General features: G+C 42.8%; 1 protein-coding gene across 1 annotated transcript in view; it reads left to right on the top strand.

Moving 5' to 3' along the window:
- The first annotated feature begins 1,177 nt into the window (after nucleotides 1-1,177).
- TMEM181 (transmembrane protein 181) overlaps nucleotides 1,178-23,247 on the top strand; it is a 39,062-nt gene continuing 16,992 nt past the window's right edge. The window contains exons 1-9 of the mRNA XM_015406792.1: nucleotides 1,178-1,247; nucleotides 7,009-7,112; nucleotides 10,474-10,529; nucleotides 12,427-12,520; nucleotides 14,400-14,527; nucleotides 15,347-15,457; nucleotides 17,069-17,149; nucleotides 17,952-18,051; nucleotides 19,271-19,401. Coding sequence (XP_015262278.1) covers nucleotides 1,234-1,247; nucleotides 7,009-7,112; nucleotides 10,474-10,529; nucleotides 12,427-12,520; nucleotides 14,400-14,527; nucleotides 15,347-15,457; nucleotides 17,069-17,149; nucleotides 17,952-18,051; nucleotides 19,271-19,401 — 819 coding nt within the window. The 5' untranslated portion in view covers nucleotides 1,178-1,233. The remainder of the gene's footprint in view (nucleotides 1,248-7,008; nucleotides 7,113-10,473; nucleotides 10,530-12,426; nucleotides 12,521-14,399; nucleotides 14,528-15,346; nucleotides 15,458-17,068; nucleotides 17,150-17,951; nucleotides 18,052-19,270; nucleotides 19,402-23,247) is intronic.

The raw sequence follows: 23,247 nt of genomic DNA, 5'->3' as shown, positions 1-23,247 counted from the left end.
TTAATCCTTGCTGCAGAAACTATTTCTGAGGCTGCAGTCTTTAATGAGATTTACTTTTGAGTAAGCGTATTCTGTAAAGCTAATGCTAGCGGTAGCTGTTAACTAACATATGCAGCTATAAGTATATGTGTACTACCATACTTTTTGTACTCTCTGCTAATCCAAAATAAATGGAAAATCCACACTTCAAAATTAAATCCTAGGCAGAATTAACCTGTCTAAAGCGTGCACTGTGTTTACGATTGAATAACTCTGCATAGAATTGTACCGTAAACCCCCCCCCCCCATAACACTGCAGAAGGGCTTTAAAAGTGCAAGAGTATGTCTCCAGTGCTCACCAGTAACTCCATTTAAATCACTGGCACAAGATACTCTGCAAATTCCCAAAAAGCGTCCTCTCAGTTTCTTGACAAGGCATCTGTTTGTGTTCAGCTTCTCATATATATATATATAATGCCATAGAGTACAAAGTTTGACTCCAGTGGCACCTTTTAAGATCAACAACATTTAATTCTCTGGATATAAGCTTTGGTGTGCATGCACTTCATCAGATACACGAAAGCTTATACCCAGAATTAAACTTTGTTGGTCTTAAAGGTGCCACTGGACTCAAACTTTGTTCTATTGCTTCAGACCAACACGGCTACCCACCTGAATATATAGAAAAACATACATTTAAGAGCCTATGCTGGGAAGCGGGACTCTTCTATCTCTGAACGAACCATGGGAACAGCAATTCTTTGAAAACATAACGCAGTCCGATAAAAAGAGAGAGAAAAAACCCGAAAGGAAAAAGACTACAGTTCCCAGGACATCTTGCGGGAATCCCAGAACTCATTTACCCATCATTTTATTTATTACTTGTTTTCCCGGACTTAATATAACTTGTGGGCAGTAGTTCGCAGAGAGTATCACACAATCTCCTTTTATCCTCCTTTTTTTTCCCTCCTTAGTTTTTAAATTTGGCAGCTGCGCTCCTGACGTCATCCTCACCAGTTCGCATGCCATACGCCTTCCAAAGCCACTAGAAGACTTCACGAGCTTTCTGGGGGGGGGGGATTTGATGCCAAATCGCGTTGCGTTTTATCGATCACGTGGGCTGAGCATGGAGGCGGGGTTCTGCGCTGGTGACGTGTGCGGAAATGTGGCGCGTTGCTCGCCGCTGAATTTTCTGCCACGAAGCTGGTTCGTTCATTGGTGCGGCATCTGCCCGGTTGCCGCGCGCATGCAGCAATGGCTATGGAACTGTGAGTTGAGGCGGTGTTGGGAGGGCTTCCCCTGAGGAGCTGGTCTTGCAGGTCTCGTGCGCTTGCCTGTCTTCTTGCACTTGGGGGAGGGTTCGCGCGTAGTTGCAAAGGCTGGGCGGTGGGAGCTGCTCCTTGTCTTGTGGTCGTCCTCTCACTTCGCGCAACAAGAAGCCGGAACTAGTAACAGCACAGTTGGGGACGGGAGAGAAGACCGGCTTCTTCTCCCGCTTTCCAGTGAGGTTGTGGTTCACTGAGAGAATAGTTTAGACATAAGAACAGGAGGAAGTCCTCGCTAGAAGATTCGCCCAAATCTTTCGCTCTGTTTCCAACATTTCTAGAATCTGGGGATTAATAAAAGAGTTTCCTTGAACATGTGCAGACTGTTCTTAATGAACAGCCGGAAGCAGGGCATGAAAACAACAGCTGTCCATTGTTGTATGGTCCTAGAAACTGTTATGGAGGAATTTTGCATTACCCTTTTTAAGCCGGTTTGAAGCTGTTTTTTAATCCCTCGTGGAGTAAACCAGTATAGGGCTGCCATTTCACACATGGTTTTCCCCTACCGGTAAACAGCTGGATCTGAAGCGGTTTGCTATTTCAGACTGCACTGCTTTTTCCCGCCATTTTTCGCCTGCGCAAACGATCTCCGGCTCCCCCCCCCAATGTTCGCTTTAGAGCGCTATAGCGCTATAGCTCTATAACACAACACGCCAGGCATTCCAGTAGGGTTGCTATAATGCTGTTTTGCTGTTGTGTTTTGCTATAGCGCTCTAAAGCGAATGTTAAAAAAAGCACCAGAGATCGCCTGCGCAGGCGAAAAACGGCGGGAAAAAGCGTTTCGAATCCAGGAGAAGAAACTGAAGATTACTTGGAAGTGGTTTACAGGTAAAACGGTTCAGCCCCATTTCCTGAATGGGACAGAAGCGTTTGTGTGTGAAAGTACAAATATATTCCGGTAGGGAACCGGTTCTAAAATGGTTCTGTCTGAAATGTCAGACCAGAAACCGTTTGGGAACTGTTCCTGAACCGGAATGTATCGCCTGCCTGAAATTCCTCATGATCTCAAACACAATTTAGCCCTAATGCCTGTTTCTGTGGCGAAGCTGAAATTTAGAAAACAACGTTCAATTCCTCAGAGCTTCCACAGGGTGCCTTTCTTGACTGTTAGATTGTCACATTCAGCCCATCTTGCATTTAAACTTAAGAGCAATTAATGTGATTTCGTTGCTGAGTTGCACCACAGCACCACTGAGTTTAGAAACAAGGCCCTGAGGCCCTGAATGTATTTTTCTCTTTTGTTAGTGATGTGAGAGACAAAAATGTGAAAGGTAGTCAGGTGCCTCTTATAGGTATTGGTTGGTTGGGTCATACTATGTGCCTGGTGTTGTTTAGAAAGAGTACATAGTGGACCAGGATTGCATGTGTCCTTCAGCACCCACCCAACTTAACTTGCTAACTGGCGAGGACTTCTGTGTGAGGGAGAAGAGAGATGGGAGGCCAACAGTTAGATTTGGACAGTGGAAGTTAAGAGGTGCTGAGTGGGTTACATAGTCATACAAGAACTTGTTCAGTTGTTACAACAGTGCAGTGGAAGGAGCTTGAGTTCCTTGTGACTTTGTTTCTGTTGCTGCGTCTGAAGAGGAATTGCACACTTTGCTGTAGCACCCTTGGATCTCATTGCAGGTGAGACCCATACATTTCAATTCACACATTACAAGAGAAGCTGAGAAATCAGAAGTGCAGCTTTTTTGCACTCTTTCAGTTCTGTATAATGTATGAATTTAAGTTTTTATAAAAGGGATGTAACGTTTGGTAGGGCTCTTACTTTGGCTGAAGAGTGTTTGCTGATGTCTTTAGAAAAGTTCAATTCACTAAATTGTGGGTGGTTCATATTTGGATGTCTCAGAACTTATTTTCTGCATGTTTGACCTTCCTTATTTCAAGAAAACTAGCTAGAAGTAGTTCTCCCTGCTTCTCAAGTTCTATATGGACAGAAGTTCAAGAATTTGGTCCACATTCTAAAAGTTTGCTTGTTTTAATGTGAACATAAGCATCAGAGTAGGGCAGCAAACAAGATCAGTTTTTTTTTTTGCTCTGTTGTTAAAGGACCTGTTGTTCTGTATCCCTAATTCTACCAATTGAGGATGTTACCCCTTGGTATTCCCAATGCTGTGTTACCATAGCTCCAACCTACACATAATTATGGCTCCAGGAGGTATTGCTATAGATCATTCTCTGGAAAACTCCCACCAGTTTGGTGTAGTGGTTCAGAGCGACGGACTCTAATCTGGAGAACCGGGTTTGATTCCCCACTCCTGCACATGCAGCCAGCTGGGTGACCTTGGGTCAGTTACAGTTCTCTCAGAGTTCTCTCCGCCCCACCTACCTCATGGGGTGTCTGTTGTGGGGAGAGGACGAGAAGTAGATTGTAAGCTGCTCTGAGATGCCAAGTGAAGGGTGGGGGATAAATTCAACTCTTCTTCTATTTGGAGTAAAACAGAAATCAATACTTTCTTGCTTTTCAGACATTATACTGGAGGTAAATCTTCTAAGAGGATCTGTTCTTCAAGAGTCAAATAATATTATTCAGCATTTACATTGTGCCTTAAGTGTTCCATTGCACTTTATGCACATTATTTTTCTAACAACGACCTTTAAGTAATTAGTATTATTATTCTTAAATTCCAAATGAGGGGCCAGGGCTTGAGAGGATAGTGGCTGGGAAGGCTTGAACGGGAGACTTCTTGGTACACAGTTCAGATTCTTAGCCATTATTTTACAGCAGCATAGGCCTCTTAAGTACGCAGCTGCCTTGATCCACTTGAGCTGTTCTTTTTTTATTTACAGGTCTACCTTTGTACATTTTCAACTGTGCAGTGACCAGCAGGGGCAAGAAGATAAAAGTGTGTTTGTAACATAGGAAGTAGCTTTTGGAGGGAGCTCTGTGTATCAGATATGCACCTTTTTAGTCTGTTGGTATTTAAACTGCACAAATTAAGACTTTATTCCATATACTTCTCATGCAGGTTTTTCCTTTGCCTACTGTAGCGGAAGACTTAATGAGTTCACTGAGGCACACTTCCACTTCAAGTGTGCATCAGAAGTCAGTACAAGGATAGCCACATTAGGTGTGGTTGGTATATAGGAGAAGCATATAGCATGTTCATGCAGTTATTGAGAAAAAAGACCTGACTTTCCTGGAAATGCAGGTAGTGCTTGTTGACTAGTCCAGTACTTTTGAAGCCTTGCTGTCTTTTAACTGGAGATGCCAGGGTTTGACCCTGGGACCTCAGCATACAAAGCAGGCATTCTGCTGCTGAACTGTAGCTCCTCCCTCTTACGTGACACTGCACCAGAGTTATTCATAAGGCATGTTTGTTATGTGGGGAAGCTGCTGTTGAGTATAAATATCACATTTAATCCTTAACGACAATTAAACTAAAATTTTAAGTCACAGAAATACTCTTGCAGTTTATTGCCCAAGATAAATCAGTCATGGGAGAGACAAAGGCATCCTAAGCCATTCTTGGTTACATTTTTCTCTCTACCTGGAGTTAATATGTGCAATAGTTCTCTTGACCCTCTCCTCCTTTAAATCTTCTGGTCCCCCCCTCCCGCTTCTCTTATGCTGCTGAGTGATGGGGTTAAGATGTCTTTCCCTTTAGGACTGTTGCATCAGAGGTAAATCAGGGATGATTTGGTGCCTGTATTGTAGTTAAATAACCACATTTGGGGCCTGGAGGCATTTTTCTCCTGGGTCTTGTGATCTGGGTGAGTTCTCTCTTTTTGCCTGTTCTTGCAGCTTGTTGACTTGGCTGGCTTTCATGACTCATCCAGAGCAAGTCCTTCTTGCAGTGCACCTGCTCATCTGCTTTTTGGACATCAGGCCCATAGCTAACACAGGGCCCGTCCCCCCCCAGCAGTTTTTATGGGGGCCCTTCCTGAGCCTTGGCTCCCCTACCCCAACTCCCCCTGATTGCCTGTCAGCCTGTCGTCAGGGAGGACAAGGGCAGTGATTCCAGAGGCTGCCCCTGGTGTTGTGCCGTGGGAAGAGGCACTGGGGCTCCTTGGGGAGGGAGGGAGCTGGACCCGGACCCGGATGCTGCACAGGGAAGGCCTGCCCTTGTGGGAGGGGGGAGGGGGAGAGGGAGGGAAGCTGCAGCCGCTGCAGCCCTTGCCCTGGAACCTTTGATTGGATTAGCAGGTGCCCCCCCAGGCCCCCTCCCTAAAAAGTCCTTAGCTATGGGGCTGTTGGACATCATAAAGTGCACTGAGTGGGAGAAGACTAGATGGCATTTTGCTGTCTCCTAACTCTGGCTTTGTATGCCACTTTTTTGGGGGGGCAGTATGAAAGAGGAGCAAGGTTCTGGCTTGTGCACATCTGTTGTTTCCACCCTCTCCTCGCTTCAGTGGATAGCACCATATGACACAGCACAAGATCAGGTTCGTATGTATGCTGGATCTTTATTCCTCCAGGTGGAAACCAGTTTGTACAAAAGGATCTCTGTCTTCTCTCTTCTTAGATTTGATCCACATGTTTGGCTGTCAGCACCTTAGGAACCCCAGCTGCTGCTTCTCCATTGCAGCAGACAATCTGAATGACCATAAGGAAACACCTGCTTATATATTTAATTCTTTTACACCCCATCTTTCTCCCAGTGGGGACCCAAAGTAGCTTACATCGTCCCTCTCTTCTCTGTTTTATCCCCACAACAACCCTGTGAGTGGGTTAGGCTGACGGAGTGTGACCTTTTGCCGTTGAAGGTCACCCAGCAAGCTTCCAATTGCACAAGTGGGAATTCAAACCTGGTCCTCCTAAGTGCTAGTCTGACACTTTAAGCACTGCACCACACTGACAGTCAGGACAGTGCTAGTCTGACACTTTAAGCACTGCACCACACTGACAGTCAGGACAGTTGTAAAGGAAAAGTAACAAGTAGGAGAAAGGTTAAGTACCATTAAGCACTGTGTATGCTGCTAAATGTTTAGATATAAAGGCTTAATAAAAGGGTTTCTTACTTTCTGTGGATGGCAAAAACCTTGCTGCTTTCGTAACGTTTTGCTTGCCCCCCCCTGCTTTCTTCTCATTTGCCTTCTCCTTGTAATCTTCAAATGTTTGTAATGTGGACGTGAAGCATTTAGCTAGCAAATATAACATCAGGAAAATCCTTCAAAGTAATGATTGAGCTTTCCAAAGACAGACTAGTAAAATCTCTGTGGATGATCAGTAGACTTTGTAGTAAACACACCCTGTTCGGTAGGCTCTCAGATGGCAGACCAGCCATAGTTTGGAAGTATGGTCCATAATGTGTCTTTTTATTGCCTTTCTATGGATTCAAGTTGAGTTTTACCAGCATTTAGTAATGTGAAACGTTCTTGGTAGTGTGAACATTGATTCAGTGGAGAATGTGGGTTTACTCCTCCACTACAGTATTGCATCAAACTAGATTTTGCTTCTTTGTCATGTATATGTGGTATGTAAAGAGACAGTAAATAGTGCACACACTTCAAGATTGTGACAGTTGCAAGGTTATCATCCAATTTATGTGCCTACTTGTGGTCCCTGCTTATCTGTGAGCTGTTGAAGGATGTGCTGTCAGGATGCTCCCACCTAGCCAGTGTTTGGATGGAGTTTCCACCTTTTTGGATGAACTTCTGAAGAAAAGAGGGTACATTTTTAAACAAGTGCTATCACTGGATACTTGCCTGTAACTTAGTGACTACTGATGTGTTCTTTTGTTTTGTTTTGTGCTGTTTGTAGGTTGGCCCCAATGCGATTGTATACGCTGTCCAAACGGCACTTTGTCTTGGTCTTTGTCGTGTTCTTCCTTTGTTTTGGTTTAACTCTCTTAATAGGCATTGCAGGTAAGATTTTTACACTTTTTATTAAAAGATTGGCTTCTGTACTAAATGTACCCTTCATTTATCTCTTGTGGCTATGAGAAAAACACCTTCAAGACATCTAGTGTCTTCTTCATTTCTTTGTATAAGTATGTGTTGTGAGAAGGGGAAGGGTGATCTGCTTGTATGAGCTTCTTCTGTCAGGATCTAACCAGTAGAAAAATCGTGATGGCAATGCATGCGCAATTCCCTCCACACTGTTAACCACCTGGTGATGTAGATTTCTTTATAATCTCCCTTCAGCACCTCATGGTACTTTGTACCACGTTGGAAGAATAGATCGGACCTTTGCTAGCCTGCAGAAACTGGTGATGCTATGGATTAAAAAAAAATACTTATGAAGTTTCTTTGGTAGACTGATTTCTTGAACTGAGCCCAGCAATTTGATGTTTGCTTTTAAGGAGTGCTGTTGCAATGAAGGACACTCTAGTAAAGGTTGCTCGAAAGCCAGTCGAATCTGACTCTAGGGATCCGGTGCTCATCTCTGTTTCCAAGCTGAAGAGCCAGTGCTGTCCAAAGACGTTTCCGTGGTCATGTGGCCAGCGTGACTAGACGCCAAGGTGCATGGAACACTGTTACCTTCCCACTGAAGTGGTACCTATTTATCTACTTGCAATTTCTTGCTTTCTAACTGCTAGGTTGGCAGGAGTTGGCAGGGGTCAGAGACGGGAGCACACTCAGTCATGCGGCACTCGGGTCTCAAACTGCTGAACTACCGACCTTCCGGTCTGCAGTTCAGCATCTTAACCACTTGAGCCACCACAGCCCCCCGAAGGACACTCTACCCACATTTTAAAAAGTGCATTTTGTGACCCCCCCCCAAAACAAGATTCAAAGAACTCTGATGCATCAGAATAGGAGTTCAAACCAATAAATAGGGTAAGGGGAAGGTAGTAGTGAGCATAGTGCAGAGATGGGCCCTTCTGTCCCACTGCCCAAATCTTTCATCAGCCCAGTTGCTTTGGGGGTTGTGTTGGATATTGGAACAGGCAGACCTTTTTCCTAATATACTCAACATACTTCAGTGTTACCAAAGTATGCTAATGAAGTGTTGCTTTTTTCTGGCTCCGTTTTCTGCAGTCTGGGTGGGAACTTAATTTTCTTCTAGAGCTTCTTAGGTTTTACACTTCTTCATGGGACTGCAGTTGCCTTGATTATCCCAGCAACTGTCCTACTCACCCCAGCTAGCATCCTGTCTCTCCTGACCAGCTCTCAGGTCTGCTTTGGAAGGAGGCAAGAGCCTCATGCCCAGAGGAGATCATGAGCAGCAGCTATGCAGGTGCAAGGAGCATCTGAAGGTGTTTGTCAGGTGCACCATGAACTAGCCTCCCTAGCAGAGAAATTTCTGGACTCCTCTGGCTTTGAAAAACTACTGCATGTAGGGACTAGAAACAAAATCTGGAACATGTTCTACTACATATTTGTTTTTAAGACATGTTTCTGTTTTGTCAGAAATGATTTTGGTAAACAGCCAGTTGAAAAAGCAGAGGTTTTTTATCTATCACATTTTATTCAGGATAGATTCAGGTGGGTAGCCATGTTGGTCTGAAGCAGCAGAACGAAGTTTGAGTCCAGTGGCACCTTTAAGACCAATAAAGTTTTATTCAAAGTATAATCTTTTGTGTGCATGCACAGTTCTTCAGATACAATGAAATGGAAGTTACCAGTCCATACATATAGGTAGAGGGTGAGCAGTAAACTGGTATACAGCATAATGAAGATGTTTAACAGATTAAAGGACCAAACAGGAATAACAAGCTTAAACAGGAACAACAAGCTTAGTTTATATGGTTTCCATTTGTTTGGGTTTAATTCCGTGGGAGAACATAGTGAAGAAAATATGTCAAAATTGAAGATTGATGGGCAGATGTATCCTTAATTCTGGACTGCTAAATGTAATTAGCTGAGATCCTGCCATTAAGCTCCATCCATCTCCTCTCAAGCAGGGAGGCGACCTTACAGCATCTTCTTATTTGAAGTGACGTGATTGGCTGTATAGAGTTATCTCCCCTTTCCCTAGACCAGAGAAATACATTCCAATCTACAATTCCAGATTACATTACATTCTACTATAAATTACTTTACATTGCAATCTGCTATTCTAATCTACTATTCCAAATAATAATTAAAATAAAAAGGATGTATGTCCCTTCTGGGGGATTGGTGAGAATACAGATGTAAGAGCTGAATGAGGTTAGCATATGTAGTGAGATAAGAAACCAATATCCCTGTTAAGTCCTTGGGGTTCCATTGTTCGGAATGTTGTAATAACTTGCAGCTCAGCAATTTCTCTTTCTAGTCATTTTATTCAGGAGTTCAGGGTGGCATGCATGGTTTCCCTTACCTTAACCCTAGGGGGGAAGGCAGTGAAAGAGAGATCGACCAAGCAAGCAATCTAAAGTAACCAGTGAGCTTCAATGCTGAGTGGGGATTTGAACCTGGGTCTCCCCATTCCTAGTTTTACACTGTAACCACTACAATGGATTGGCTTTCTGTTTTCTTGGTTGGGGTTTTCCGGTTTATGTAGCTGAAGAGCGTGCGTATTCTCATTGGTCCATACCTGTGGTTGGATACATGTGTGAAGGACTCTAAAACGTTCTCACCCAGTAAGGCTCATCTTGAATAAGTCTTAATTATCTGCACTCCAGGTGGAAGGTTACACGTTTAAAAAGATCTCTGCTAGGTCAGGCCAAGTTAGTCCAGCATTCTGTTTCCAACAGGTTCCTGCTAGCTGCCTGTGGGAAGCCAACAAAATAGGCATGAAGGCAACAGCCCTACCCCATTGTTTGTCCCCAGTGTCTGTTAATTAGGCATTAATAAATCTCTGTTTCTCTCCCTCAGTGGAAAAAGTCACACATTGAAAATGGGCATGTCATGGGAAACCTAGTCTAGAACATGCAGTTTTCTGTCTTCTATATGTTCATTTCTTTTGCCTGCCGTCAGTAGTGAAGCCCCAAAACAGTTTTGCCATATGAAGACCTGTTTGCCTAAAGAACCTCCAGGTTCCATGGCTTGTTATAATGATGTAATCTATTGCAATTTTATGTTCTGAATCTTTCTGTGGTACAGATATATGTAATGCTTGTAATGTTACATGTGGAACAAAGTAGTAATTGCCATTCTTGCAGGAGCTTTTGTGTAACTCATATACTGAACAGTTCCTGTCATGCTCAGTTTATAATTTGATTCTTGGCCTGGTAACTCTAAGTATGTCCCATTGAGTTTCATGATGGAATAAATAGGGGATATTAATAAATGCATAAAACAGTTGTATGCCACTTATTAGCTCTTGGGTCTTGACGCCTCTTTTGTCAATGTCATTTAGGTCCCAGAGTCATTGATTCCACTCCATATGCACCTCCATTGAGCAATGGTCCCGAGGTAAGGGTTTGCATTTGTGCGTGCGTGCGTGCGTGCCCATGCCTGGAAGTCATGGTGACCTCTGGTGACTCCTACTGGGGCATGGAGGAAGTTCAGAAAAGTGGCTGCCTCTGCGTCCTGAGCTCTGTTATTCCTTGGAGGTCTCCCATGCAAATACTTGCCAGGGTTGGCCCTGCTTAGCTTCCGAGATCAGGCTTGCCTGAGCTATCCAGGTCAGGGCAGTCCCGAGGTAAGGCTTGCCATACAGTGTCTACAAATGGTGCATGCTGACTTTACACAGCATCTTGATCATTCACTTGCATTCTTATGATGAGGTCATGACATGATCTTGAGAATTACCTGATGTGTTCACATTCATGTTGATGTGTGTGAGAGAGGAGAGAGAATCCTGAGGCTGACTTCCATCTGAAATCCATGTGTTCATGAAACATGGTAAGACTAACTGTCTCCCATGCAAATACTTGCCAGGGTTGGCCCTGCTTAGCTTCCGAGATCAGGCTTGCCTGGGCTATCCAGGTCAGGGCAGTCCCAAGGTAAAGCTTGCCATACAGTGTCTACAAATGGTGCATGCTGACTTTACACAGCATCTTGATCATTCACTTGCATTCTTATGATGAGGTCATGACATGACCTTGAGAATTACCTGATGTGTTCACATTAATGTTGATGTGTGTAATCCTGAGGCTGACTTCCATCTGAAATCCATGTGTTCATGAAACATGGTAAGACTAACTGTTTGGGCTTTTTTAATGGAACACCAGGTGTGCAAAAGGAGGTGGCCTCTGCTCCGTAATGCTTGCAGTATAAAAGACTGATGAGGCCTAGAGAGGTACCCAAATGCAGGAAGAATGTGGCGTGGCATCACCAAACTGAAATTCCGAGCCTGCCTCCTGTAGCTGTGCATGTGTTTTGCTGTGGCCTGAGAAATGAGTGGCTGCACTTCTTTGTTGTAGAGCTTTGCCCTCGAGTTTTACAATATGTTTTGAGACCTTACTTCCATACCCCAGTCTGTTAAGCTAGACAGGGCTATGAAGAAAAGGTCCCTTTCCTCCGCAGTCTTTATAGCCATGCTGTGGGTTGATGGAAAAGGAAATGGCAGAGTGCATGCTTTCCAACCAGAAGATCCTACATTCAATCCCTGGCTCCCTGGCATCATACGTTACAAATTCTGCACAACAGTGCTTGAAAGATCTTGTCAGTGCAATCTTATGAAGGGTTATTCCAGTCTAAGCCCACTGATTTCAGCGGGTTTCGATCAGTGTGACTTTGCAGAGGATTGCAGCGTCTGTGTGTGTGTGTCTTGTTATATGACTGTACTGGGCTGGGAAGACGAGTGATCTGAGGCAGCTTGGCTCTGTGAACCTCTCAGCTCTCCTCTGACCTCTAAAAATACACAGTCTATGATGTAAATATTTGACAGGCATATTGGTATATTTCATATTATAAAGATCAGTTTAAAAGCAGTATTTGAAAAAAAGCAGTATTTGAAAAGCTCAGTAAACCCCCCTAAAAAAGAAAACCCGAAATCCCAAGTGTTCTTTCCCAGAATGTGTTGGTGTGTTCAAGTATCAAGAGTTCTAAGCCTGTTTTGCGACTGTATGGTGAAATGTTTGCTGTTAGCGGAGTTGGGGCCTGCTGTCACTGTCTGTATAAATTATATTAATTTTGTATAAGTAAATTACTCTTTTATCCACGATAGGTTTTTAATGTGGCCCTTGATTACTGAAGAAGTTACTTTACATTGGGCTAAATGATGATACTAGCACTTAGCAGAAATGGGGGGGGAGTGTACAGAAAGGTCTTCTGTCTTGGTTCTTAACAGCCTGACAAGATCTTGAATAGCTAATGCAGGTAAATGAATGCACATGGATTAACTTTTGCTTCCATTTCGTTCCAGGTAAAGATATTTAATTTGAGTTCGCCGTCATTATCTACTTACAATCAACAGTTGTGGCTAACATGTATAATACAGATGGATCGAGATGGTGAGAGTTTTAATTTAGCTAAGATTAGTTTGACTGCTCTTGATTGACTCTGCTTGCCTTGTCCATACACTTTTGTATCCCGTGCCTGTACAACTTAAGGCCCCTGGGCCGTGCATGATGTGTCAGTTGTGTAGTTGAATTTGTCAAATGTATGGTATGTCACCTATTTTTGCTGCTCACTTGAGGCTACAAAGCAGGGGATGTAATGAAGCATCTGGTGAACTGCAGTACATTGGTGACATAATGCATGCAACAGATGTGTTGTACACTGTGTTGGCCTGGTGTATTTAGTGGAGCCAGTTTAGAATGGGGATATTTTTGCATCACCCTTTCCAGTACAAAATGGTTTTTTGCATTATCTTATTATGCAAATCAGGATGTCAGAAGCCAATAGAAAATGTTAGTTGGTGATAATATTTATAGTACACCTGCTGGGGTGGTGAAGGCAACACAATGCTCCCCTCCGTCTCATCCCCTCCCCCAGGGTCAAGCCCAGCATCCACCAGCCCCACTGGGATGACACCAATTAGCAGATCAATGGCAGCTGGCCCTTTAAGGGTAAGGCACCCACTGATGGCTGGCACTTTGACTGCCAGCTGTCTGAGTATCAGCTTTTGGGAAACTCCACCCTGGGGGTGGGGAAGGAGAGTAATGAGGTAGAAATGGTTCAGGAGGCATTATTGGTCCCTCACGGGCTGGGCCGTACCCCATAATGCTTTTGGGTAGAGGGAAGCCATTGGGCATGCCCCAGGCCTGGCTAGGGCCTTCAGAAGGCTTGAGGGAGGAAGCCAGACTGGGGCAAATTGCTGCCCTTTCCTTCCTGCTGTGGCGCAACTTGGAGAGAGCAGGGGAGGCATTTAAAATGCTTCCCCCTTCACTCTCTGAAGTGGCATCGCCTCAGCGGCATACCTCCACCAGTGATGCGAGCCGCCACTGCAGTGCAAAGAGAGGAAAAAGGAGGCATTTTAAAATCCCCCCCCCCTTCACTTTCCTGAGTTGTGCTACCTTGGAAGCATCCCTGCAGTGAGCTAAAAAGCTCTGCACTGAGGAGTGAATAACTGCACCAGCACATTGCTGGCACACCTTAGCAAGAACACTGGTTACAGACATTATGAATAGATCGGTTCTGGGGGGATTTACTGTGTACATGACTGCATGTATACGTCATTGATCCCTGAGTAGAGTTGATGCCCCTCCACCCCCATTGCATTAAACTTATAAACAAAGGTATGAGTGGAGGAACATATTCTCAGAAATGCGGTTAGTACTGTTTCTAGTGTTCAGATTCTATGACCAAGATTACAATAGAAAAGGCCAAGAAGGTAGATGTGTAGAGTTTGGAAGCAATTGTTGAAGGAACAGTAGTGGTAGATTGTGTCACCTCCTTATCAGTAGAAAACTGTGGTTTATGAGTCTTCACTGGATATTATTCACAGCCTGCAGACTAATTCTTTCTACTGCTGAGGTCTAGAAACCTGTGTTTTAGTTTAAAATGCAACCTGAGTTTCTCTTGATGCCAAGTTCTATGCCAAATTTCACACATGCATTGTAAACCTACATATTTCCAGAATATATACATTTCTGGTTATTTGGATACTGTTTAGATACTTTTTCTGTTACTTGTGTTAAACATCAGTAGCTATTTGCCTTGCTGATAACTGCTTATATGATCAAAACAAACACAGAAGCACACTTCAGAATGTGCATGTGCTCACAAGCTGCCAACTTCAATGGGAAGAGGTTGTTGAGTACTGGGCTGTATCAGATTCTACTACAATAGGATCTTTTCATTTTGGAGTGTTATTGCATCTGCTAAAGTTCTGAGGTTATATATCCTAACCCACAGTTTACAGCATCTGAATTGTTCATTTTGCTTTAATTTCAGATAACTTTAAAGGTGTGACAGTGAACTTTAATATGTTGGTTAGAATAAATGGTGTAATAGAGAATGCAAGCATTAAATACTTCAACAAAGAAGTTCACAACCGGACAAGAACTCTCAACTGTGCACAAGTAAATACTCCTTGAAATAACTTCTTGATGAAGGATTTCCTTCTATGGGTAAAAGGCATGTTAAATGGTGGAGGGGGACTGTCTCTGTTAGAGCCATAAACAAAAGGGTGGCTTTTAAAATGGTTTCCCTTGCTTGAAAGCCAGTCGAATCTGACTCTAGAGATGCGGTGCTCATCTCAATTTCCAAGCCGAAGAGCCAGCGCTGTCCAGAGATGTTTCTTTGGTCATGTGGCCGGCATGATTAGACGCCAAGGCGCACAGAATGCTGGCCTCATATAAATCTGGCATTTCAAGGATCAACCCCTCTGTCAGGAATCTTGGAAAATCCCTGTCAGCCAGAAATGACAATACTGTGCTGAATGGATGATTTATTTTTAAAGTGAGCAGACGGACTATAACTGAGTGGAAGAGTCCATGAATGTGTGTATGTGTATCTAAACACTATCCCTGGCATCCACAAACCTAAACAAGGGGTTTAGATCTGTTCTGATGGCTCAGATCTTCAGTAAAATGCAATAGCCCTATGAGTGGTGCATGCAACAGATGTTTCCAGTTTAGCTCTTTGTCTTATGAAAGGGGAATTGCGTGATATTATGAACAGCAGGGAAGTTTTTAAAGTAATGGATAGCAAGAAGCAGGACAGGATGCCCTTTCTGGGGGACCTTGTACTAAATTGCATCCTAAAGGGATTCTGGTATATTTCTCACTTTATAGTGCTCAATTTAGCACTGAATGTCTTGGAAGCCCAAAAGTATAAATTGACTGTTGACATTTTGTCCTTGCATTCTCTCTTCTTTCCTTCAATGGCATATTTCATAGCAATGTGCTGAAATTATTGTGGTTCATCTTGGCTACCTGAACTATACTCGCTATGATGTCACTGTTACCTTTGGCAACCTTTCTTCGATCTATCACATCAAGAACTTCATAGTAAGTGCATTGATAAAAGCAAGCAAAACCAATGTTCAGTTTTAATTTCAGGTCCCCTTGCCTTTACTTTGCAATCGTAAAGACCTTATTGTTTTCTAGTAAAGGTTCAATATGTATAATGAGAAGAAATATCAACTTTAGAGTCCTGCTTATTCCAGATTAGCAGGGTTTGTAAAAATTAAAGTGGAGCTTTCTGCTCAGTTAGGTCTGAAATAGTAATTTTGGAATCTCTTATGGAATGAAATTTATTTATTTATTTTGGGATTTATATCCCGCCCTACCCGTGCGGCCCAGTCTCCATTCCTGATTGGGTAATTAGGTAACAACAGGCATGTGGTTTGGTTGTGGCTTTAATATGACTACAGGCTGAAAGAATCCACCACACTCTTTTTTTAACCCCCTTCCTTCTTATGATGTGTAGTATGAGGAAATTCCTGTAGTCATTGAGTAGAGCTCTGCTGATTTTCAGGACACATTGGGTATACAGAGTTGGCAGGGTGCTTTACAAGATTAAATTTTATAAAAACCAAGATTCAGTTCTCAAGTACCTGGTAGAGTATATTTTAAATTAATCTTTTGTTTGAAATTAATTATCATTTTTGTGGTGAAACTACTTTTATGGTGAAACTACTTTTATTTGTGAGCCTTAATACTCAATCTGAAGGCAGGAGTCAGTCATCTGGCTTTATCCTGTCCCTTTGTACTTTTGTTTATTGCCCCAAAATGCTGATGTAACCTCAAAAGGACTGGTTATCTCTTTATGTCAGGTGTTTAATGTAACAAGTCTTTCTGGCCATTCTTCGAGATACATACATTTGCACTGACGGTGTTAGGATATTAAGTTTATAGTGAAACAGAAAAAATCCATGCAAGGTCCTTCTTGCTGGTATGTTGCAGTGATTAGTTCACACACCATGAGCCTTGTGCCTGTACTATGCTGCTCCTTTGTGACTACTCTACATTTTATATGAAGACCATAATAACTTCGGTATTTCCCTGAAATTCTCATAACGTGGGTCTAAGTTAAATGTTACCTTTGCAGCGTGGAGTGTTTAAGGCATAGTCTCCCCTGTGCAGATAATGTAATGTGACAAGGCTACTTTCCATGCCAGTCATGCCATGGACTTGGGCATTGCGAGGGCGATATGGAATGTAGCCGTGCTGAAGCAGCTCCCACATCCCAAAGGTAAAGTTTGAGTTGGCCATCAGTCTTCCCCTTTGAAGGAGTGTTAAATCATTCTTAGCCCTCCTTTATTGGTTGAATTAATAAATTCTCTTGAACTTTAGCTAGGGAGAGTCACTGGGGATGCTGCTGCAATGCACTGCTATGGCTGTCAGGGCTGCCAACTTCCAGGTGGTGGCTGGATATCTCCTGGGATTACCACTGATCTCCAGGTGACAGAGATCACTCCCCCTGGAGGAAATGGCCGCTTTGGAAGGTGGAGTCTAATGGCATTCATGTCCCATTGCTGGCCCTCCCCAAACCCCGCCCTCCCCAGCCTCCACTCCCCAAATCTCCGGTTCTTTCCCAGCCCTGAGCTGGCAGCCCTGCAGTCAGTGATTCATTCGTGACTTCCACATTTTATTAATATGGTTGTTTGTTTCTTCCAGTGGAAAACCTACAACCCAACTTTCTCACAAGTGGAGATCTGGTTCCGATTTGTCTTTGTAGTTCTCACGTTCATAGTCACAGTGAGTACTGCCCCCCTTACTTTGTTTTTAGTGGGAGGCTTAGAGGTGGCTCTTGAGGGATCTTTCATCCATGGTGTTGGAAGAAGTGGCCCAAATAATATAAGTAGCATGGTCTGGTATTTGTAGGAAATCCAGATAATGTCAACAGGTCAGCATCTGGTTATACCTGTTTTTCTTCAATTGGGACATTAGTGATTGGCTTTGTATTGGGGGTTCCCAATGGTAACGCAGGCAGCCTGGCCTTCTGTACTTTACAGAAACACACTTTGAGTATAACTTTAGAGGAAGCTTTTTCTTTGCTGGACGGGCAAGGAAAGAAAGCATGGCCAGGGGGATGGGATGGGATACAGAATGGTGTGTACACCAAATTGAGCAGGAGAGAAAGGGAAGACTTTCCACATGATTTGAGAGAGTCCCGTGGTTATACCTGTTTTTCTTCAATTGGGACATTAGTGATTGGCTTTGTATTGGGGGTTCCCAATGGTAACGCAGGCAGCCTGGCCTTCTGTACTTTACAGAAACACACTTTGAGTATAACTTTAGAGGAAGCTTTTTCTTTGCTGGACGGGCAAGGAAAGAAAGCATGGCCAGGGGGATGGGATGGGATACAGAATGGTGTGTACACCAAATTGAGCAGGAGAGAAAGGGAAGACTTTCCACATGATTTGAGAGAGTCCCGGTTCAGTTGCTGTGTTTGCCAGTTGTTTCTAGCTCTGGAAAGATGTAACTCTGTGCAAGTCTTGTGGATTTTGCATATTCTTTTTGTGTACTGTAGATTAATTCCTTTTGTGTTTTTCTGCAGTGTCTCTTTGCACATTCCCTGAGGAAGTTCTCTATGAGAGATTGGGGAATAGAGCAGAAGTGGATGTCTATCCTCCTTCCTTTGCTATTACTTTATAATGGTAAGTCAAATAATTTGTGAAAGAGATTTTTTTCCCCTGTGGGTGAGATTAGCAAAAGGAAAAATAAAATAGATGCTGCTTTTGGTACTTTGAAACAGATGTCTGCTACAGTTAGTCTGATAATCAGCATGATGTAGTGGTGAAAACTTCAGTCTTGGCGGATTATTGGGTTCCTATGTCAAGCCACTTACGGCATCTGAAGAAGTGAGGAGTGGCTCACAAAAGCTCATACCTTGAATAAAGGTATGTTGGTCTTAAAGGTTCCACTGGACTCAAACTTTGTTCTGCTGCTTCAGACGAACATGGCTACCCACCTGAAGCCAGTTATGGGTTCACCACAATGGCCTTAGGTTCTTTAGTTTTCTCACATGGGGGACAAAAGCTACAAGAATGTTTTAACAAAGCAGACACACAAATAATGAGTAATAGTCAGTTGGTAGTTGTCCCCCTCTACTTGTACAGCCTTTCAATATTAGCCCCAGTGCCATTTTACAGGTATATATTGTGGTTATGCATTCAGCACAAGGGGTCAGAAACCGAGAGAACTGGATTGAAAGCCCCAATCAGTTATACACTGGGTGATCCTTGGGCCAGTTATTCTCTCAGGCTAACATACTTCACAGGCTTGTGGGGATGAAATGAAGGTGAGAACCATGACCCCCATCCTGAGCTCTTTGGCAGAAAGGCAGTATAAAGACCTAATAGATAAAGCCACAGGTTTAACAGAGGTCTGTTGTGGCTGTGTTTTCTTTCCCCCTCTGGGCTCTAAGGCTGGATAGGTAGTGGAGGCATGGGGTGCAGCTTTTGTCATGCTATCCTGTTCACCATATGAAAACTGCAGATGTGGCTCCTTCTAGAGTACAGAACTCTAAAGCCGTAAGGGATAAAATCTTGCAAATGGCCTCTGTTGTACAGCCCAGTTTTTAGCTCTCATGCTTTAAAAAAAACAACAACAAAACCCAGTAAAGATGGTGGTTTGCTTGTTATAATTCTGATACCAAAGATAACATTTTCGGAAAGCATGTCCTAACAATTAATTGTCTTAGCTACAGAACTGGAATACTTAGCAGAATGAACTGGAAATGGCATATAGAATGTGCATCCCATATGGAGCACAATTGCAATCATTCCTTCAATGAATCTGAATTACTTTTACAAATTGCTTTCTGATTTTCAGTGCTGTCTTGTGACAATTTTCCCCCCTTCCATTCTGTCGCAGATCCATTTTTCCCTCTCTCCTTCCTAATTAACAGTTGGTTCCCTGGAATGTTAGACGATCTCTTCCAGTCGTTGTTCTTGTGTGCATTGCTGCTGTTCTGGCTCTGTGTCTACCATGGGATCCGAGTGCAGGTGAGGCAAAGATAACTTACTGCCTGAGTTCTGTTCTTGCCTTTACTGAGCACCTGTCCTCCAGTCAGCTGAAGGTGGTGTGGTGCTTGCTGGATTCTATGAGGCTGGACTAAGAGCTAAGAGTCCAACACTGCATTAAACTAACCTTGTTATTGTTACTTCTTGGACGTCCACAGCCATTGTCCCTGTTAGCCCTACCAAATTTTAATCTCTCTTGGAAAAAGTAATTTACCTAGTGTAGCATCTCTTGTGGATATTGGTCTAGATACAAATTCTTTTTTTTTTGAAGAGAAAACACTTTCTTCAGCAGAATGGAACTTTTCTGCTTTCCCCCTCTGACTGAAGCCCACTGAATTTCCTGAAATACTGGTGGACAGGGGATCTTCAGGGACCATGAGGGGAAAATCTGGGAGGTCTGCAGTGGGGAGGGGATTTTAGTAGAAAACCCACCACCCGGTTAATGGAAAGTCTGGTCTGCATCCAGTCCTCTGTATGTGACATGTATGTGTTGGATGCAGGGAATCCCTTCTGTTCAGTAAGGAGTCTTCTTCTTCTGGAAGACAATCACTGGATCTAACCGTTAAATACGAAGCTATGCTTGAGTGTATGGGCTCCTTGTGAAGCACTTACTGCTATGTGGTGCCAGTGTCATTATGGATCCTGACCAGTCATGGAAAAGTTAGTTTGTATGGCAAAATAACCCCCTGTTTCCTCCCCATCAGACTGAGAAATAGCAGCTTCCAAGAATATATATTGGCCACCCCTAACCAACTCGTAATTGCTTAAAGGTACATACAAGTGTACATGCATTAACTCCAGGTTGTGCTTGAGCATCTGAAAGTATTAACATTGGCTGTTACATGATGATTTGGCACACTACTTGTTACTATCTTGGGCAGATATGTTGAGCTGGTGTAGTATGATGGCTAGACTATTGGTCTAGGACCAGAGAGACCTGGGTTCAATTCCCCAATCAGTCATAACTTTCACCTGGTCATTTTGGCCCACCTCCCCCCCCACCTAACCTACCTCAGAGGTTATTGTTTGTGAGGATAAAACAGAGTGAGAGTTGACCATGTACACTGTCCTGTACTCCATGAAGGAAGGGTCAGATAGAAAATACATCTAATGGGAGGGGGGGTGCACGTGAGTTGCTTAATCCACTGTGGCAAGAAAAAGTTACCACTTGTTAACAGTTGCCTGGTCTTTTTTTTATATATATGAATACATCTTTAGGTGGTCACATTTATATGCAAATTCTTCAGACTGTTTTAAATTTAAAGCTATGGTTACATATAAAGTTGATCACATGGTCTTGGATCTATCTGAGCATTTCTGTGAATTGAAGGATTTCTATTCTCAGACCATGGCTTTCCCAACTCTTCCCTCCTACTGCAGCCCAAAATATCCCCCAAATTGCTGCTCTTGGGAGAAATGCTTAGGTGGATCCAGTCCGTAATTATGGTTGCAAAGGAAGATTAATCAGAAAATGGAAAGAAAAATGATCTTGTGGATAAATGCTGATTGAGAAAATACTGTGTTGGAAAATGGCAACATTTTGAATGAGTCAACTTTTTCTAAAAATGTTAGAAACATCTGCTTGCTGGCTTGGATATATGGTTTATGTTCAGTGACTAAGCACTACCATTTTGGTCTTTCTGGAGAAAGAGAGAAAGCTCCATTGTTCTGAATACAATTGTAACTGCTTATTAAAATTAAAACTACAAGCACTGAAATAGTTTGTTCAGAAAGGAATTCAAAAGAGTCCCCCCACCATGGACTGCCAAAGAAAGGTATCTAACAAAGGGAACTTTAATAACTCTAAAAAGCTTATATTCTGAAAATCCTGTTGGTCTTTAAGGGGTTACTGGACTTGAATCTAGCTGAAAACAATTGAGAACTTTTGCTCTTTTTCAAAAGGACTTCCATAATCTAGACCAGTGGCCTTCAAGCCATCACATTTGCTGCACTGTGAGCCCCTATAAAACTGTCATTTCTGCTGCATTTTGGCTGGAACTGCTGCTAGTGCATGCATGTAGTTAGAGCAGGATATGCTTCCTTACTCTCTTAGCGCATGTGCTGAGACGAGCAACAGGCCAACAAGCCAAGGTCACTTACCAGGGGGTAGTATCCTGCAGAGGCAGGTACAGAGAATGACTCTTCCCTTTCTGGTTGCATGACTGCTGTCACATGACTTCTTTCATGTGACTTTAGTCATATGCTTGTACATCCATGGGTCTCAACTCTCAAGCTGTTGCCTGGGACTGAAGATGGTTCCTGGAATAGGGAAGTTTGGTGATCACTGACCTAGCTGACTATTCCATGTCTGCTGATAAATTCCAATTAGTAAGAGAAACTAATATAAAGTGCATTTTCACATCATATTTAATTTTAGTATGGTAGAAGCAGAACTTTGTAATAATGTATTAGACATAAAAACCTTGACCTGGATAGCCCAGGCTAGCCTGATCTTGTTATATCTTGGTTGCTAAGCAGGGTGAGCCCTGGCTAGTATTTGGATGAGAGACTTCCAAATACACATTGATGGGGTCTGAACTGGCAGAGACTGAACAAGAAAGAGATCTTGGAGTCGTAGTAGATAACTCACTGAAAATGTTGAGACAGTGTGTGACTGCAATAAAAAAGGCCAATGCTATGCTGGGGATTATTAGGAAGGGTATTGAAAACAGATCAGCCAATATCATAATGCCCCTATTTAAATCAATGGAGCGACCTCATTTGGAATACTGTGTGCAGTTCTGGTCACCACGCCTTAAAAAGGATATTATGGCTTTGGAAAAAGTGCAGAAAAGGGCAACTCGAATGATAAAAGGGTTGGAACACTTTTCCTATGAAGAAAGGTAAAAGCACTTAGGGCTCTTTAGCTTGGAGAAACGACGATTATTATTTTTTTTAAATCCCCAGAGGGATATTTTTAATTATTTTTTTATAAGACTACAAAACTACAAAGAAAATATAAGGGAAGGGGATTACATCTAAGGATAAAGGATAGATAACCACACTACACTAAAAACCCAAGAGGAGGAGATCATATCCGTGTTAATGTAAGTGTTATTAATAAAAGTGTTAGTACAACAACTATATACTTATAGAGTTCTTGTTTGTCTCGGCTTCAATGTTAGTATGTTAGTTGCTGTGAGAGAACTTTCTGAGCATCTTCTTGTTACTTGCTTCAAAAGGCAATTTTCAGAGTCCTTCTGCCTTTACTTCGGTTTTCTGTCTCTGAAACCATATGTAACTTTCGTTGCGCCTGCACCCGTTTCTATAGCAGAGTCCTCATCCGTTCCAGAGGTAGCGGAGTCACTTGATTCTTCATCTTTAGATTCTTCCTCCAATCCCAACTGGTGTCTCAAAAATTCTTTGGCTTTAAAAATGGAGTCAATCTTTTCTCTTTTGTCGTTGATTTTAAAGATGACACCCTCTGGGATCGCCCACCTATACGAAATTCCATTGGTTTGAAAAAAAGAAATTAAGTCCTTATAGCTTTTCCTCTTTTGGCGAATTTCAAATAGAATGTCTTTTAAAGTTTTAATGTTTATATTCCCCATTTTCATTGGAGTTGCTGTGGTTGCTTTTAAAATAGCATCTCTGGTCTGTCTTCTTGAGAATCTGACCACAATTTCTCCAGGCAGGCTATTTTTAAAAATATAATTGGAGTATGCCCTATAAGCAGTCTCAATCTCTTTTACTACTTCATCCGCTGTTGAGCCTATTGCTGGAGCAATGATCTCGCTGAGCAACTTCCTCAGATCCTCTTTCGTCAATTCAGGAACTCCCTGGAATCTGAGAATCATGTTGGCTTTTTCCATTTGTAGCTGTAACAAA

This window comes from Gekko japonicus, unplaced genomic scaffold (genome assembly GCF_001447785.1).
Source record: "Gekko japonicus isolate JY-2015 unplaced genomic scaffold, Gekko_japonicus_V1.1 scaffold655, whole genome shotgun sequence".
NCBI classification, from domain to species: Eukaryota; Metazoa; Chordata; class Lepidosauria; order Squamata; family Gekkonidae; genus Gekko; species Gekko japonicus.
The sequence above is the reverse complement of the archived record's forward strand: the minus strand, read 5'-3'. Positions and strand labels throughout refer to the sequence as shown.